General features: G+C 35.7%; 1 protein-coding gene across 2 annotated transcripts in view; it reads left to right on the forward strand.

Annotated features, from left to right (window-relative positions):
* Positions 1-19,040, forward strand: part of LOC128240824 (dynein axonemal heavy chain 7-like) — a 95,235-nt gene that overhangs the window by 19,434 nt on the left and 56,761 nt on the right. For both annotated transcript variants that reach the window (XM_052957734.1, XM_052957735.1), the window contains 22 exons: positions 165-448; positions 756-891; positions 1,333-1,596; positions 2,055-2,203; positions 3,427-3,700; positions 4,062-4,200; positions 4,357-4,523; positions 5,248-5,445; positions 5,874-6,029; positions 6,267-6,376; positions 6,765-6,933; positions 7,458-7,560; positions 8,273-8,400; positions 8,709-8,921; positions 9,396-9,629; positions 10,305-10,418; positions 10,715-10,864; positions 11,175-11,280; positions 11,794-12,182; positions 12,639-12,734; positions 13,110-13,235; positions 14,885-15,082. In XM_052957734.1, the coding sequence (XP_052813694.1) occupies positions 165-448; positions 756-891; positions 1,333-1,596; positions 2,055-2,203; positions 3,427-3,700; positions 4,062-4,200; positions 4,357-4,523; positions 5,248-5,445; positions 5,874-6,029; positions 6,267-6,376; positions 6,765-6,933; positions 7,458-7,560; positions 8,273-8,400; positions 8,709-8,921; positions 9,396-9,629; positions 10,305-10,418; positions 10,715-10,864; positions 11,175-11,280; positions 11,794-12,182; positions 12,639-12,734; positions 13,110-13,235; positions 14,885-15,082 (3,903 nt within the window). The remainder of the gene's footprint in view (positions 1-164; positions 449-755; positions 892-1,332; positions 1,597-2,054; positions 2,204-3,426; positions 3,701-4,061; positions 4,201-4,356; positions 4,524-5,247; positions 5,446-5,873; positions 6,030-6,266; positions 6,377-6,764; positions 6,934-7,457; positions 7,561-8,272; positions 8,401-8,708; positions 8,922-9,395; positions 9,630-10,304; positions 10,419-10,714; positions 10,865-11,174; positions 11,281-11,793; positions 12,183-12,638; positions 12,735-13,109; positions 13,236-14,884; positions 15,083-19,040) is intronic.

The raw sequence follows: 19,040 nt of genomic DNA on the forward strand, positions 1-19,040 counted from the left end.
TTAATTACTGAATACAAGTAACAAGGGGTTTTGGAAGTAAACCCCCCCCCCCCCCCAAAAAAAAAATGAGGCTAGTTTTTGTAAAATATTCAGAAATACTTGATGGAGTATACTAGTATATGAAATATTATGTCGCTGTTATCAAATTTAACATCCCTCTTTAGTTGCGACGTGAGCGGTTTATTGAGGAGATGGAGAGCTTCACAAAGCAGTTAGATGAGTTCACATCATATGGCGACATGTCAGAGATACAGAAATACCTGCGCAAGGCACAGGCTCTCAACAACAAGCTAGATCAGGCTGCAGAAAAGGTTGAAGCCTTCAACAATGAGGAGGAGGCGTTTGGCTGGCAGACGACGGCCTACCCCCAGCGCCAGACCATCATGAACACCCTGAAACCTTACCTAAACCTGTATGAGACAACTGTGGAGTTCAACAACAAATACAAGTATGTGAATGCCGTTTGAGCAAAAAAAATGATTATTGAAAATTAATTTTTTTAAATCGAAACTATGTTTTAAACTTAGCAAAGATTTTTTTGCCAATAAGTTCTATCAATACAACCAAATACTAGCCTTATTGACATTACTGGTATAACCCCATGCCCTACTATTGACATTAATTGTGTAACCACATGCCTAAATATTGACATTACTTGTATAGCCCCGTGCCCTACTGTTGACATTAATTGTATTTTTAAAACCCCATGCCCTACTATTGACATAACTTGTATAACCCCATGTACTTCTTTACAGGGACTGGATGGAGGGTCCCATGACGGGTGTGGATCCCGATGATGTGGAACAGGAAGTGGGCAACTTCTGGCGTGGCCTCTACAAGCTGGAGAAGGCATTTGATACTGTCCCTGCAGCCAAGAAGATTGCTGGCAAGGTAGGTCACTTGAACTGATCTTTGATAGTTTTTTGGATGGATAGGAGATAATGCTGTGATGATTCAAATTAGACTCTGTATATACACAGAAAAACAAGATGTTGTACCGTAAATCACTGTGTATAGGATGCTAACATAGATAGGATGCAGGAATTTTATTTATGGAATTCTGGGTGAAAAAAGTGTGTTAAAAGTTATTTACAGTACTCTTTGAGAATGTTTTTGATTGTTTGTGAATGCAAAATATATGAAATGCTTGTTATTAATTTAATGATAATGGTAATATGTCCTTTATGACATTAAATCTTTGAAATCTCAGATGAAAGTTAAATTAAGTCAACTTTGCATTTCATTGAGAAGAATAAAAAAAAAAATGGTGAAAAATCAACAAAAAAGGGGATACATTATTTATAGTCATGTGTGCTTTTCATCCCTCTTAAGGTGAAGACAAAGGTGGAAGAGTTCCGGGAGCACATGCCCCTCATCTCAACCCTGTTCAACCCTGGCCTGCGTGAACGCCATTGGGAGCAGATATCCGAGATCGTCGGCTACACTCTCAAGCCTGACGACAGCTACTGCCTCTCCCGCTTTGTGGACATGAACCTCGACCAGTTCATCCAGAGATTTGAGTCGATCAGTGAGGCAGCCAGTAAGGAATACTCCCTTGAGAAGGCTATGGATAAGATGCAGACTGAATGGGCTCCAGTAAGTTGTTGATAAATTTCTCGTAATTTTTAATTTCAAAGTTGCTCGTTTTTTTATATGATTACAAAACAACTACTTTAACTACCAAGTTTAAAGTGATACTCGTATTCAAAATCAATGTATAAAAATGCATAAAAGACTTTGAGTGATAAACCTTCAACTACTTACTAAATAATATATTTATGGAAAATATTAATTACTGAAAACAAGATTGTAAATGTGTATTTAATACGCAGAAACGCACAAATATTAAATGTCTAGTGGGTCCTAAAAGATTTACAGTGTTTTCTGCACCTTTCTTTCAAATTAAACAAGGTATCCTTCATAAGAACCATTGCTTTTGATATTAAATTGAATTTGATTCATCCTTTTCAGTAAATTGTAACAAATGTATTAATTGTGGTTCTGCTGGGAGAAAGAGTACATCTTTAAGCTGTAATTCTATCTTCAATCTACAGATTGAGTTCACCATCATCCCTTATCGTGACACCGGCACCTCCATCCTCTCCTCTGTGGATGACATTCAGCTGATACTTGACGATCACATTGTCAAGACACAGACTATGAGGGGATCGCCCTTCATCAAACCCTTTGAGAATGAGATCAAGTGAGTATTACTAGGAGATTCCATATAAATCCCTACCCTTATGTTGTGTTCAGCTGTTTCTTTTGAAGACCACTTTTTTGACATTCAGACCATGAGGGGATCACCCTTCATCAAGAATGAATTCAAGTGAGTATTTATAGTAGATTCTATATATATCCACACCTTAATGTTAACTAACATTCAGCTGTTACTGGACGTTCACATTGTCAACAATATGATGAGCGTAAATCTATCACCCTTCATCAAACCCTTTGAGAAAGAGATCAAGAGTGAGTAATTATATTATACCAAACCTTTCTGACTGTATAAACTCACGCCCTAATGTTGATATTATCAACCCCTTTGAGAATTGAGATTAAGTGGGGTTTTGGGGGACATACAAAATGGCAAGTATTGTGAAAAACTATTTAAAGGAGTCTCTGTTTAATGCTTGATTTGGTTATCATTCTTCATTATATTACCCAGAGCAACTGAGGAACACAATTCAGTCGTCAAAAGTTAAGAAATGATGTTAGATTTTGTATGCTTTCTATTTAGTTGCATTAAAGGTGCCGAAACCTGGCCTGATTTCGCAACTGCAATTAGCATTATTCCTTTTCAAAAGTATTTGTCTAACATGTTGGTTTTCTTTATGGACCTAATAGTAATTATCTCTCTAGAATTATTAATGTATATTCACGGAAAGCAATGTAATATGCTAATGTTCAGTTTTTATCACTTTTTACACATGTTATCATTGTTTAAAAATCCGGCTTTTTCACAATTAATGTATTCACAGCTCTGCTATTTTCACAATACAAAGGGCCCAGGCACATTCACAAAAGATGAGAAAAAACACTTGACAAAGGGCTGATGCATTTAAGGATCATAGCTGCATTGTGAACGACTAAATTTGTAGGAATGTCACCAATGGCAACAAACTGAACGTTTTTATTTCCCTAACTTTGTTTTCAAATTAGATACTGGCAGAAAGTCAATTCCTACAAATATATACCAACATATATGACACTCATGTATTTTCACTTTCTGATATTGACTGAAAAGGGGTCCAGGCTTTCAGGCCAGGAATTCTGGACGCCATGGACTAGGACTGCTGGAAGCATGATTGTCCTGCATTGCTGTCCAAGTATTAAGATGATCAGGTGATCATCTGTACACATTTATATAAAATGGGCCATATTTAACGTTGATGCAACATTTTAAATGATATCTATAACTTTCAGGGAGTGGGAAGGCAAACTGATGCTCCTCCAGGATGTGCTTGATGAATGGTTGAAGGTTCAAGCAACATGGTTGTACCTGGAACCCATTTTCTCCTCACCTGACATCATGGCTCAGATGCCGGAGGAGGGGCGACGCTTCACCACCGTCGATAAGAACTGGCGTGACATCATGAAGGCTTCTATCCTCGACAAGCGTGTGCTCGAGGTGATCAAGATTGACAAGCTCCTGGAGAGATTGAAGAAATCCAATGAGTTGCTGGAGCTTATCCAGAAGGTACAGTGCAGCCTTTTGACATAATATGTGCTAATTGACAGTTGTGAATTATGATATATAACACATATTATATATAATAATAATTTTCACCACCATTGTGTCCATAGTAACAATTATTGAAATAATAAAAACAAAACAATTTGGAGTCTCAAACACGAATTGAACACGCAAAATCTACATTTTAGAGTACTCTCGGCAATACACAATCTAACTGGGGCATAATAAGTTTTCTCTTCAGGTTTTTGTTAAGCGCTTTCACTTTTGCCTTCCCAGAGAGCCATCGTTTATTTAGTGAATATGTGCTGTGATTACCTGGTAAAATTGAAGACTGTTCCAATGCAATTATGTCTTCTATCTCCAGGGTCTGAATGACTACCTTGAGAAGAAGCGTCTGTACTTCCCGCGATTCTTCTTCCTCTCCAACGATGAGTTGCTGGAGATCTTGTCTGAGACCAAGGACCCGAAGCGCGTCCAGCCTCACTTGAAGAAGTGCTTTGAAGGTATTGCAAGATATAATTTCATTTGAGTTGTCAAGATTGCTTTTGTGTGTTATAAACTGTTTAAACCCATAAATTGCAAAGCTGGAGTGCTTTAATGTATGAACAATTTTATTTTATTTAGTATCATATGTTGAGATAAATTCTGTTTTACCCCAGGTATCGCAAAGCTGGAGTTTACAGATGTGCTTGACATCACACACATGTGTAGTTCTGAGGGTGAGGTGGTACTGCTTAATGACGTGATCTCGACGTCAAAGGCCCGTGGACAGGTGGAGAAATGGCTCCTGGAACTCGAGAGTGACATGGTCTCATCACTGCATAAGGTAAGAACAGGATAAGGGAGTGGGGGTGCAGGGGGAGTGTTTGGGGTGACTGTTGGAAGTGGTGGGGGATTTATAAGTCTTGCAATATGGTGAAAATAAACAGTTGTAGATTGTATGAAATATAACGTCAACATGACTTTTAGCTTCAGAAATGATTTTTCAGTTTGTGAAACTGTACAGATATATTCAGGGCTATTTCATTTAATCATATAACCCCGGGGGAAAGGCACTTTTAAATTATGCCACCGCCCTACAGAAGCAAATTTACCCTTGTGGGGTCCAAATTAGCAAAAAAAAAATGCCCACCCATACACTATTTAAATAATTGCCTTCCCCCCAGGGGTAATTATAATGCTTTACTGGAATAGCCTTCAGTTATTTGAACTAGAAAAGAAATCAGCATTTTGGAGGTGAATGGCGGTATTATCCAATCCTTTAAGTGGCTCACTTTTAGCAGACAACCGTTAACAAATTGCCAAGCATTGTAGGGCTCATGGACAATTAAATAGTCTTAAATATGAAAATCAAGGATATAATTATAATACTTAAAGAGCATAACATTTCAATGCCATATACAGGATGTGCATGATTTTCATTTTACCATACATTCAAGATGATTAAAAGTCTTAATATGAAAATGATGAAGATGATGATGATGATGATGATGATATGATGATGATGATGATGATGATGATGATGTTTAAAACAAAATTGCCTCCTTTAGGTGACAGGAGAATCCCTAGAAGCATACAAGAAACAGGAACGAGGCCAGTGGGTGAAAAAGTGGCCCGGCCAGTGTGTACTGGCTGTGACAGCCACATACTGGACAGAGTATATCCACCTGGCTATCCGCAAGAGAGGCACAGCACTACAGGAGTACCTCGATGTGAACAATAAACAGATTGATGAAATTGTAGCCATGGTACGTAGGGTTTTTTTTTGTTCCTTGTGATGTGTACATATATACAAGCAGAAAAAAGATATAGTGTGTTATAAAACCTTTGTATAAATTAAACACACTGTCATTGGTCATCAGTATTTATATGTTGATCACTTCAATAACTGTAACTTACAAGTGCAAATTAGATATATGGCCTCTTGCAGAAATAAGTTATCATTTAATGTTGCTACTCTAGGAATTGATAACATTGAAATTGTGTCCCAACCCTGTCTGCGCAGACTTTTGATAAGGACATGGGAGGATGCAACTATTTCAGAATAGTGTAAATAAACATTGAAACATTGAAATATAATTTTTATTTCTCTCATAAATCTCTACTCACTACTGTGGAGGATATAATAAAACTCCTTACAAGATGTCTTTCAATTGAGTCCTTTTCCCGTGACCAGGTGCGTGGCAAGCTGTCCAAGCAGAACCGTACCACCCTCCAGGCGTTGATTGTGCTGGACGTCCATGCGCGTGACGTCCTGGCAGACCTGGTCAAGCGTGACACCTCAAGCGAGTTTGACTTTGACTGGCTTTCACAGCTCAGATACTACTGGGAGGTAGGTTTTGAATATCAGACAAATTCTGCAATGCATTATTCAAAATAGTTGAAAAGGCCCCTTCGAATGATCCAAGATTTCATATCAACGTTTTATGTCGTCAACAGAAAGCTGAATATAACTATTGTTTGCCGAAGACTTTACATGTAATTAATTTTGAAATATTATTATAGTGCGCTTAATTGTTTGTATCAAAACACTGGTAGTGTGTTTAGTCCACAAGTTTTCTGCCTACAGGACAATCAGATGATCACACGTATGATCAACGCCATGCTGAAGTATGGCTATGAGTACCTCGGTAATACTGGACGTCTCGTTATTACACCCCTCACTGACAGATGTTACAGGTAAGCACTTACATGATATATTGCAAAAAAATCCCACATTTAACTGTAGATAGTATGCTGTTATTTTCCACAGAAAATAAATAGAATAATTGCCTGTGTTGTATAGATCCATTGAAAAATGCAGTATTTTTGATTGAGGAAAGATATTTTACTTCTGGTTGAAATTGGATGAAGTCTATTAGTCACCATGTATTAAAAAACCCAGATCTTGCATATATCATAAATAAAATTGCAATGAATAAAAACCATTAAGTTCTTATGAAGTATTTTCTCTTCAAGTTGCAATGATTTCTGTATTTGTATTTGTCTGAGACCTGCTTAGTCATGATATTTTGATTGAATAGTGAACTATTGCTCAGTGTTTGCAATTTTACCATCCTATCTTCAGAACCCTGTTTGGAGCCCTGCAGCTCCATCTGGGAGGAGCCCCCGAGGGTCCTGCAGGTACAGGGAAGACCGAAACCACCAAGGATCTCGCCAAGGCCGTCGCCAAACAGTGCGTCGTCTTCAATTGCTCCGATGGTCTGGACTTCATCGCTCTTGGGAAGTTCTTCAAGGTAGGTGATGTCATTAAATTTTGGCTTTTATGTTTTTTGAAAAAAATAGTTTAGGCATTTCGATATCTTTTGTATTGTTGCAGTCAGTTTTGTTGTGGAACTTAACCTTGACAATAATAAAGTAATTCAAAATATTCACATCAGGCTTAATTCAATGCTACAAGTGACAATATCCAATTCATAGAAAATTTCCAACAAAAATGTGATGTAATATATTTTTGACCTCAGTATGCATCGTTTCATGTTCTATTTGGTGAAATGTACATAAAGGCATATTTTATGTCAATATTACCCAAATGGAAAATGAAATAAATAAGCAAGAAAATAATCAACCATTTATTTTCTTTCTGAAGCAGAAAATTGGACCCACAGGCAAGCCACTTTACCAGCTTATTCACATGCCTTTGAGTCCGATTTTCCTCTCCAGACTTATTTGTCTTTTAGCAGTCATACATTACATGCTCTACAAACACCATTACAGTGACTATTGAATTGATTTGTAAACATGTATTTCTGTGTTCCAGGGTTTGGCGTCATGTGGAGCGTGGTCGTGTTTTGATGAGTTTAACCGTATCGACCTGGAAGTGTTGTCTGTGGTGGCCCAGCAGATCCTGACCATTCAGAGAGGTACGATTGCTTCTACAGATAATAATGCAATTTAGCGTCAGTCAATGAATAAATTGATGACTTAAGCTGTATTGAGAGAAGACGATAAACCTATGATAGGGTATTGTCGCACTAAAACTCGGCGATAATCAATTATGATGTTCAAAAATCAACTTTCATTTATAATAAGTAAAGTCCTATATAAGAATTTTTACTTTAATTTCTATGTTAAAATAGCAAAGGTGATAATTATTTTCTATTGTTCATGACTATGAGTTAGACTACAGTTTTGACCACTTATCCTGCTCAGGGCTATTCCATTTAAACATATAACCCCCGGGGGGAAGGCACTTAAATATAAGCCAACCCCCTACAGAAGCAAATTTACCCTTTTGGGGTCCAAATTAGCGAAAATAGACACCCACCCATATATTATTTAAGTAATTGCCTTTCCCCCAGGTGTTTTATGTTTTACTGGAATAGCCCTCATGCATATTTTCATCTTTGATTATTACTTCAATAACTGTAAATCATTGATTGTTTTCTTTATACAATTTTTAATCCCAAGTTGACAATTACCATACATGTACATTCTGTTATTCTTTTAGAAGGGTATTTTATTTTATAGTAAAACTAACTGTAAGGATTGTTTGTAAAATGTTAGTAATATAGTTGTATCGCAATGCTGGTTTTTATTAAGTTAAAATAAATCTACTTACCCTTCGTCATTCAGGTATCAACAGTGGAGCAGACAGCATGATGTTTGAAGGTTCGGAGATCAGACTGGATCCGACCTGTTCAGTGTTTATCACAATGAACCCTGGCTACGCTGGCCGCTCTGAGCTGCCCGATAACCTCAAGGTAAGGCAATAATAGTACTGCTATTAGTGAATTTGATGCAACATTCTGTAGTTTCCCTTTTTTACAATGATTGGGCCTATTTGGAGAGTCTGCCCATTGTGTTTTGACTAAATGTTGAGTTTGGTTGCGTTTTCAGTTGAGATTGTTTGTTTAACATTGTCTCATATGGGATTAACTTTGTAAAAATTACATTCTTACATCTAAGGGAATAGAAGCTGTGAATCTAAACTTGTTCATTGACGTACACAAAGTAATCCATACTTGTTATCACTAGCTACATTTTTACTCACAATGCATTATATTTAAAGGCTTTGTTCCGTACGGTGGCTATGATGGTGCCCGACTATGCCCTGATTGCTGAGATCTCTCTCTACTCCTGCGGGTTTGTGTCTGCCCGACCCTTGTCTGTGAAGATTGTGGCCGTGTACAGACTGTGCTCGGAACAGCTCTCCTCCCAGCACCATTACGACTACGGCATGAGGGCCGTCAAGTCTGTGCTCACTGCCGCTGGTAACCTCAAGGTGGGTATGATGCTATGCTTTAATGCCCAATTGTGCATTAAAGAGGCACAATAAAGGTTACTTTTGATTGATGCCATATTTTTTTTTTTAATTTTAATGCATTGTTTTGTTTGACTTAGTTTACTTTAATGATAGAAAAAAAATGTTTTTAAAAGCTTATTCATTTCCACAATGATTGTGAAACAAGTTGTTGCAACTTAATCACTGTTGTTGGCACAATGTTGTGTGAGGGTGTGGTCTTATGTTGTGGGGGAAAAGGATTTTCCAGAGGAAACCCGCTTGTCCAGCTTGGTGACAACCAACCATGATTTGGATATAATAAGTTCTTAACAGATAAAAAGACCAGCAATAGTTTATTACCCTGAGATGGGATTATTTCTCTCTTTATTAACAAGTTCTTTCTACAAATATTAGATTTTATTATAATCCCTCCAAATATCACTGTTAAACATCTTTATCTTAATCATTTGACAGCTGAAATACCCGGAAGAAGATGAGAACATCCTGATGTTGCGTTCCATCATTGACGTGAACCTGCCAAAGTTCTTGTCCCACGATCTGCCCCTATTCCACGGCATCACGTCAGATCTCTTCCCCGGGGTGAAACTTCCTGAGCCTGACTACGAGATTCTTAACGAGCATGTGCGAGACAACTGCGTCAAGATGAACCTGCAATGTGTAGAATTCTTCCTGGAAAAAATTCAACAGGTACGTTGGTTAAAATTTTTTTGATAAAATAAATTCTCTGTCTAAGTATTGTTCTGTAATAGAATCATCTTTTTAATAGCTTATCTATTTTTCGAAGAAGGTATTCGCGATGGTTTTGTTGTTGTCATCGGTAATGTAATGGTTAAAACAGTTTCAAAATATTTACATGAAATGTGGAACACATGTTGCTAGAGACAATACTCGTATTTACAGTAAGGCCCATAACTCTGCCTTGAATTATTGTTGAGATGTTCCGCTTCTTTGAAACTGAAAAATTTAACAGTAAATCAAATGGCTTTCACTCCCTGGTGCTGTTTAAAACAGGAAGAAAACTGCAAACTAAACTACCATTTGGAATGAAATGATGTTCAGGAAGTGGCTTTAGAAATAATAGCGATGGCACCCATAATTAGGTTATTGAGATTATACATAGCTCAAGTGTATTAATGCAAGGACAAGACTTGCTGTTGACTAACTGTTTTGTACCATGTTGTCCTGGACAATGTGCAGTATAAAATTAAAAGCATTGTAATTTATCTGCACGGTAGTTATAGAATGGTTACACCGATTATAGAATGGTTTCACCCATTCTGTGTTATGTATACAAAAACTCTCAAACCAAGGTTACATTCTGAATATAAGAAACTATTAAAACTGTATATCCTATTATTTCAGATCTATGAGATGATGATTGTACGCCACGGTTTCATGATTGTTGGTGAGCCATTTGGAGGCAAGACTTCAGCGTACAGGGTGTTGGCCCATGCCCTCGCAGACATTCATGAGAAGGTATAAATGATATTGTGGTTCATTTAAATTGATTCCCATATAGAAAGTATACATTTTTCCCTTTAATTTTAGGTTAACCTGTTCATGAGGAAGAAAAATAAATATTCAAAGCGTACAAAAATGTATCTATGATATAACAAGTCATTTACCATATTATCATACTTAAGAATAAGAATTATTCCTGGTTATTCGAAATTCCCATTTTCTTGAAAATTACCTGGAAGAGCCTCGGCCCCATTCCCATAGATATGAGAGAAAGAGTGCTGTTTGATGCTTAAATGCTGTACATCTTGCAGGGCCTGATGGAAGAGAATAAAGTCCAGATTACAGTTATCAACCCCAAGGCCATCACCATGGGTCAGCTGTATGGTTGCTTTGACCCGGTTTCCCACGAGTGGTCTGACGGTGTGCTGGCTGTGTCCTACAGAGCTTTTGCCTCATCTACAGTTAGTTTGTGACGTTTAATTTAAACCATTGGAACTTACTGTATTTTATATTATAATTGATATCGCCATCAGGAATTAGTCATTTTGTATTTTTGATAAATTACTTGTGTACTAACTCTTTAAAGCTTGATTACAAAATGATTCAATTGTTGTTTGCTCATAGTTTTCAAGTTTTAAAGAATGCATCCACATAGCAATATATGCCCTCTTTAATCTGTAAATGATCAATTTCCGACAATACTTCTTTATGATTTATCTCTAGCTAGAAGCATGTGAAGAAATGTTTATCAACTAAGCTCCTTTGTTTCAGACCCCAGACAGGAAGTGGCTGATATTTGACGGGCCAGTCGATGCCATCTGGATTGAGAACATGAACACTGTGCTGGATGATAACAAGAAACTCTGTCTTATGAGTGGTAAGTGGAAAAATACAGCTGCAGTCGCCATACTTGTGTATGTGAATGTCCTGGATATGACATTTTGTGTAATCGGAAAGGAACATCATCCTTGTTCTTTAAAGTAAACAATAACATGGGTTTAAATTGTCATAAGACCCACGGACATGAAAACATATTTAAATCAGATGCATTTCCGAAATGACATGGTTGAAAATGTATCCCAGCCTATGCACTTTCACATTTGATTTGCAGATGATAGTAGGCTTAAATTTTAATACAGTGAAAAATATCAAATTGATATTTTAACTGTTTGAAACAATATCGTTTCTATTTCACCAGTCATCGAAATTAGTATTTTGGATAACAAGCCCAAATTCATATACAACTGCTTGGCACTACATTTTTGAACAAGCCCTGCTGTATAAAATCCAGAACTTGAACAAGCCCGGATTTTTTTTTACCAGTGCAGGGCTTGCAGTCTCTTGCTAATTTCGACAACTGTTACACTGATAAATATTTCCCATTCTTCAGGTGAGATTATCCAGCTTGCCCCAACTACCAACCTTATGTTTGAGCCCATGGACCTGGAGGTTGCCTCCCCTGCCACGGTATCCCGCTGTGGTATGATCTACATGGAACCTTCCTCTCTCGGCTGGCGACCACTCGTTAAGTCATGGCTGAATGAGATGCCCACATCCATCACAGAAATGTACAAGAGCACCATTAATGACCTCTTTGAGCGCTTTGTTGATGCGTGCATCCAGCTTGTGCGCAAGGGTGGAGTGAAGGAGCAAGCACCGACGTCAGACACCCAGCTGGTTAAGGGTGTTATGAATCTGATGGATGTTCAGATGGACGAGTTTAAGGACGAGGCCAAGGTTTCCCAGATGGAGGAACGTGAGATTATGACCTGGCTGGAGGTGAGAAGAACTTACTTTCTCATCTAGCAGTTTTGTCTTTATTAATTATGTATTTAAATGTGTCTTGTTGAGTTTCTTGTCTGATGAGAATTTAATGTTAATATATTTATCTTTTGTATTGTTACAACTTTTTTACAATGTTTGCATAGTGCTTCATATGGTTGTCTTAGAAAATTAATACATGTCGACCGTATTGTGTAGTGATGTAAAAAGATCAAATCTCACAAGATTGAGTGCCAGGTGTTAGCAATGCCAAGGGTTTCAAATTCGCAGCACAGCAACCAGATGATGTTAATTACAAACACAACTAGCACAGCTGGACTTGGTTTTTGCTTGGCAAATGATTAAAATTATTTTTATTGAAAAATAATTTGTGAGATTTTTGTATTTGAAATTTTGTAAAATTATGAAAATAAAAAATGAACTTAATATCAAGTTACTGTCATTGTTTTTCAGAGCATTTTCTTCTTTGCCCTAACCTGGTCTGTAGGAGGATCCTGCACGGATGATGGCAGAGTCAAGTTTGACAAACTTATCAAGGAACTAATGTCTGTATGTATCAACTGGTGAACAACTCAACACAATTCCTTTTAAAAGTAAACAAAGGCCATAGGCCTATAACACACAAAAGCTAAATAAATCATAATAATTTTAGTTACAATGCATAAATTATGTACACAAAATGTTATTTAAATAGATATAGCAGGTACTGTTACTGATATGTTTATCATTTTGAACAGATGCTATATATTCATCTTTACTTTTTTATTTCATAGAAATTATTTTTTTGTTCAGCAATCAGAAATGTTGCTTTAAGTAGCTTTCTGAATTTAGCTTTGTGTGCCCAGAACCTCTCAAATTGGTTGCCCTCAATTTCGTCATGTAATATATATATGTCAATGCTAACAACTTTGTGTTTGTCCCTAGGGTGGTATGACTGAGGACACCCGTCTGAAGCTGAGCCTGCCCGAGTTGGTGGAGCCACCCATGAAGCCCTACATGAACCCATTCCCACCCAAGGGACGTGTGTATGACTACAAGTTTATCAAGGAGGTGAGACTTCAATGCCTCATGGTTTAAAGCTTGTGTTGCATTGTGTATAGTATTTAATCAGGAAATCATGCATTCTGTTATATTCACCAGACTTGTCTTGTATTGAGAAAACTTGATGTTCGTATTGTATCTCCCCAGAGGATTAGGACATAATTGTTTATTTTTATTGTGCTCTGATTGGATTTCCCTGATTTTGTTTGACCGATGATATAAGGTAACAATGTTCAGCTATTTTGTTTTTTAGTAACATAAGATGTTGAAAACTTTTTTTAACAATAAATACTCAGCTGGATACTATTTTTTAGTCGTGTGTTTTTTTATATGAATATTTAAGGATTTATCACATGTTTTTGTGTGTTCATGCTTGATAAATGCTGGAGGGCATGCACGCTAATTCCTTGAAGTACTAGCTTAATTTCATCACACAAAGTTGCTTTTTGAAAGATTTATAGCATTTATAATTGTCAGCAAATAGTGGGAAATATGAAAATTCAAGTCATCTGATTGAATTTTTAACTTTGATATATACTACATCGTAGGCAAAAGTGGGAATGCTGTCGACACTGGGAGTATGTACCATGCACTCTTTATAAAGTTTTCTGTCTTTGCATATAGCTGTATGAAATGGTTTTAGTTACATATATATGCATGTTGTATGGTGAATGTACTTATCTGTAGTATTAAGTATTTTTTGTACATCTTGTAAAGCATGCCATTTTTTCTTATAATTGTATTTTCCATATAGTAGGTGCCTACTAGGTTTGCAAATGTTATTGTGCATGACTTATCATGCCTCTTAGGGATAGGTTGTCCTTGACCAGAATATGACCCCTACTGTTTTTGAGGTCAGTAGGTAGAAGGTCAAGGTCACAATCAACAGTATTTTGACAACTTTATACCACAATAACTTAAGAACAGGCAGATCTACATGTAAGACAATGACACTAAAGTTTTAGGTTGCTCTTGACCAGAATATGGCCTCCCCTCCCCCAATTTTTATGGGGTCGGCTGGTCAAAGGTCAGGGTCACAGTCAACAGTTCTATGAAAACTTTGTTGGCATAATGACTTAATAACAGTTTGACCTAGGACTATGAAACTTCAGTGGTAATTGGTTGCGCTTGACCAGTTAGCAACCCCTATTTTGTGGGGTCAGTAGGTCAAAGATCAAGGTCATGGTCAACAATCTTGTGAAAACTTTGTTTTCAGTTATTGGATCAAAATGTTTATCTCCACTTTTGTAAAAAAAAAACACCATAAATAAGTAATGCATTTCTTCTAAAAACACCTTTATTCAATATTCCACAAGTTTTGAAAAAGTGGTACTCAGGGGGCATAATATTATGGTTGACAAACAACTTTTCTGTGTATACTGTATGCTATATGTTTTTTGCCTGTATATTTTCAGCCTTTTAATTGAAAATAAAATTTAATAATAAGAAAAAACAACTAAATAGGCACATGTTTTGGTGAACAAAAATAGTTATTGATGTATGATAGGTAAATTACTCATTGATATATTTTTTAACCTCTTACCTATAAGAAAAAATCATTGAACAAAATGAGTACTCAATTTAATGTTTCACATTACACTTAACACTTTGAATATGATATACGTAATAATATTTTAACCCTCATTTTTGTATTGTAGGGTGCTGGCAAGTGGGTACAATGGACCGAAGAACTCAAAGACAATCCCCCAATTCCCAAGGACGCCATGTTTAACGAGATCATCGTGCCGACGCAGGATACAGTGCGATACACATACATCATGAACCTCCTGGTGCAGCACCAGAAGTCGGCCATGTTTGTCGGACCCACCGGAACTGGCAAGAGCGTGTACATCACTGTGAGTGAATGATTCATGTGGCTTGAAAACAGCAAAAAAAAGTTTATAAAAACCCTGTTACTATGTATTTTCAAACACACACACACACACACACACACACACACACAAAATTTGAGTGAATTAAATGGTTAAGGTCGTACAGCCAATAACATTTTCAGATTTGCTGATACCAGATGGAAAAAAATAGACACTGAAAGATAAACAAAAGCATTAAAAAAACATTCTCCACAATAAGTCTCACACATCAGTAATCAAACATTAAAAAAACATTCCCCACAATAAGTCTCACACATAGTAATCAAACATTAAAAAAACATTCCCCACAATAAGTCTCACACATAGTAATCAAACATTAAAAAAACATTCCCCACAATAAGTCTCACACATCAGTAATCAAACATTAAAAAAACATTCTCCACAATAAGTCTCACACATAGTAATCAAACATTAAAAAAACATTCCCCACAATAAGTCTCACACATCAGTAATCAAACATTAAAAAAACATTCCACACAATAAGTCTCACACATCTGTAATCAAACATTAAAAAAACATTCCCCACAATAAGTCACACACATCAGTAATCAAACATTAAAAAAACATTCTCCACAATAAGTCTCACACATAGTAATCAAACATTAAAAAAACATTCCCCACAATAAGTCTCACACATAGTAATCAAACATTAAAAAAACATTCCCCACAATAAGTCACACACATCAGTAATCAAACATTAAAAAAACATTCTCCACAATAAGTCTCACACATAGTAATCAAACATTAAAAAAACATTCCACACAATAAGTCTCACACATCTGTAATCAAACATTAAAAAAACATTCCACACAATAAGTCACACACATCTGTAATCAAACATTAAAAAAACATTCTCCACAATAAGTCTCACACATAGTAATCAAACATTAAAAAAACATTCCCCACAATAAGTCTCACACATCAGTAATCAAACATTAAAAAAACATTCCCCACAATAAGTCTCACACATCTGTAATCAAACATTAAAAAAACATTCCCCACAATAAGTCTCACACATCAGTAATCAAACATTAAAAAAACATTCTCCACAATAAGTCTCACACATAGTAATCAAACATTAAAAAAACATTCCCCACAATAAGTCTCACACATCAGTAATCAAACATTAAAAAAACATTCCACACAACAAGTCACACACATCTGTAATCAAACATTAAAAAAACATTCCCCACAATAAGTCTCACACATAGTAATCAAACATTAAAAAAACATTCCCCACAATAAGTCACACACATCAGTAATCAAACATTAAAAACATTCTCCACAATAAGTCTCACACATCAGTAATCAAACATTAAAAACATTCCCCACAATAAGTCACACACATCAGTAATCAAACATTAAAAAAACATTCCCCACAATAAGTCACACACATCTGTAATCAAACATTAAAAAACATTCCCCACAATAAGTCACACACATCTGTAATCAAACATTAAAAAAACATTCCCCACAATAAGTCACACACATCTGTAATCAAACATTAAAAAAACATTCCCCACAATAAGTCACACACATCTGTAATCAAACATTAAAAAAACATTCCACACAATAAGTCACACACATCAGTAATCAAACATTAAAAAAACATTCCCCACAATAAGTCACACACATCAGTAATCAAACATTAAAAAAACATTCCCCACAATAAGTCACACACATCAGTAATCAAACATTAAAAAAACATTCCCCACAATAAGTCACACACATCTGTAATCAAACATTAAAAAAACATTCCACACAATAAGTCACACACATCTGTAATCAAACATTAAAAAAACATTCCACACAATAAGTCACACACATCAGTAATCAAACATTAAAAAAACATTCCCCACAATAAGTCACACACATCTGTAATCAAACATTAAAAAAACATTCCCCACAATAAGTCACACACATCAGTAATCAAACATTAAAAAAACATTCCCCACAATAAGTCACACACATCTGTAATCAAACATTAAAAAAACATTCCACACAATAAGTCACACACATCTGTAATCAAACATTAAAAAAACATTCCACACAATAAGTCACACACATCAGTGATCAAACATTAAAAAAACATTCTCCACAATAAGTCACACACATCAGTAATCAAACATTAAAAAAACATTCCCCACAATAAGTCACACACATCTGTAATCAAACATTAAAAAAACATTCCCCACAATAAGTCACACACATCTGTAATCAAACATTAAAAAAACATTCCCCACAATAAGTCACACACATCTGTAATCAAACATTAAAAAAACATTCCCCACAATAAGTCACACACATCTGTAATCAAACATTAAAAAAACATTCCACACAATAAGTCACACACATCAGTAATCAAACATTAAAAAAACATTCCCCACAATAAGTCACACACATCAGTAATCAAACATTAAAAAAACATTCCCCACAATAAGTCACACACATCAGTAATCAAACATTAAAAAAACATTCCCCACAATAAGTCACACACATCTGTAATCAAACATTAAAAAAACATTCCACACAATAAGTCACACACATCTGTAATCAAACATTAAAAAAACATTCCACACAATAAGTCACACACATCAGTGATCAAACATTAAAAAACATTCCCCACAATAAGTCACACACATCAGTAATCAAACATTAAAAAAACATTCCCCACAATAAGTCACACACATCAGTAATCAAACATTAAAAAAACATTCCCCACAATAAGTCACACACATCTGTAATCAAACATTAAAAACATTCCCCACAATAAGTCTCACACATCAGTAATCAAACATTAAAAAAACATTCCCCACAATAAGTCACACACATCAGTAATCAAACAATAAAAAACATTCCCCACAATAAGTCACACACATCAGTAATCAAACATTAAAAAAAACATTCCCCACAATAAGTCTCACACATCTGTAATCAAACAATAAAAAAACATTCCCCACAATAAGTCACACACATCTGTAATCAAACATTAAAAACATTCCCCACAATAAGTCTCACACATCAGTAATCAAACATTAAAAAAACATTCCCCACAATAAGTCTCACACATCAGTAATCAAACATTAAAAAAACATTCCCCACAATAAGTCTCACACATCTGTAATCAAACATTAAAAAACATTCCCCACAATAAGTCACACACATCAGTAATCAAACATTAAAAAAACATTCCCCACAATAAGTCACACACATCAGTAATCAAACATTAAAAAAAACATTCCCCACAATATGTCACACACATCAGTAATCAAACATTAAAAAAACATTCCCCACAATAAGTCACACACATCAGTAATCAAACATTAAAAAAACATTCCCCACAATAAGTCACACACATCTGTAATCAAACATTAAAAAAACATTCCCCACAATAAGTCACACACATCAGTAATCAAACATTAAAAAAACATTCCCCACAATAAGTCACACACATCAGTAATCAAACATTAAAAAAACATTCCCCACAATAAGTCTCACACATAGTAATCAAACATTAAAAAAACATTCCCCACAATAAGTCACACACATCAGTAATCAAACATTAAAAAAACATTCTCCACAATAAGTCACACACATCTGTAATCAAACATTAAAAACATTCTCCACAATAAGTCTCACACATCAGTAATCAAACATTAAAAAAATATTCCCCACAATAAGTCACACACATCAGTAATCAAACATTAAAAAAACATTCCCCACAATAAGTCTCACACATCAGTAATCAAACATTAAAAAAACATTCCCCACAATAAGTCTCACACATCTGTAATCAAACATTAAAAAAACATTCCCCACAATAAGTCACACACATCAGTAATCAAACATTAAAAAAAACATTCCCCACAATAAGTCTCACACATCAGTAATCAAACATTAAAAACATTCTCCACAATAAGTC

Source organism: Mya arenaria, chromosome 7 (assembly GCF_026914265.1).
Source record: "Mya arenaria isolate MELC-2E11 chromosome 7, ASM2691426v1".
In the NCBI taxonomy this organism is placed as follows: Eukaryota; Metazoa; Mollusca; class Bivalvia; order Myida; family Myidae; genus Mya; species Mya arenaria.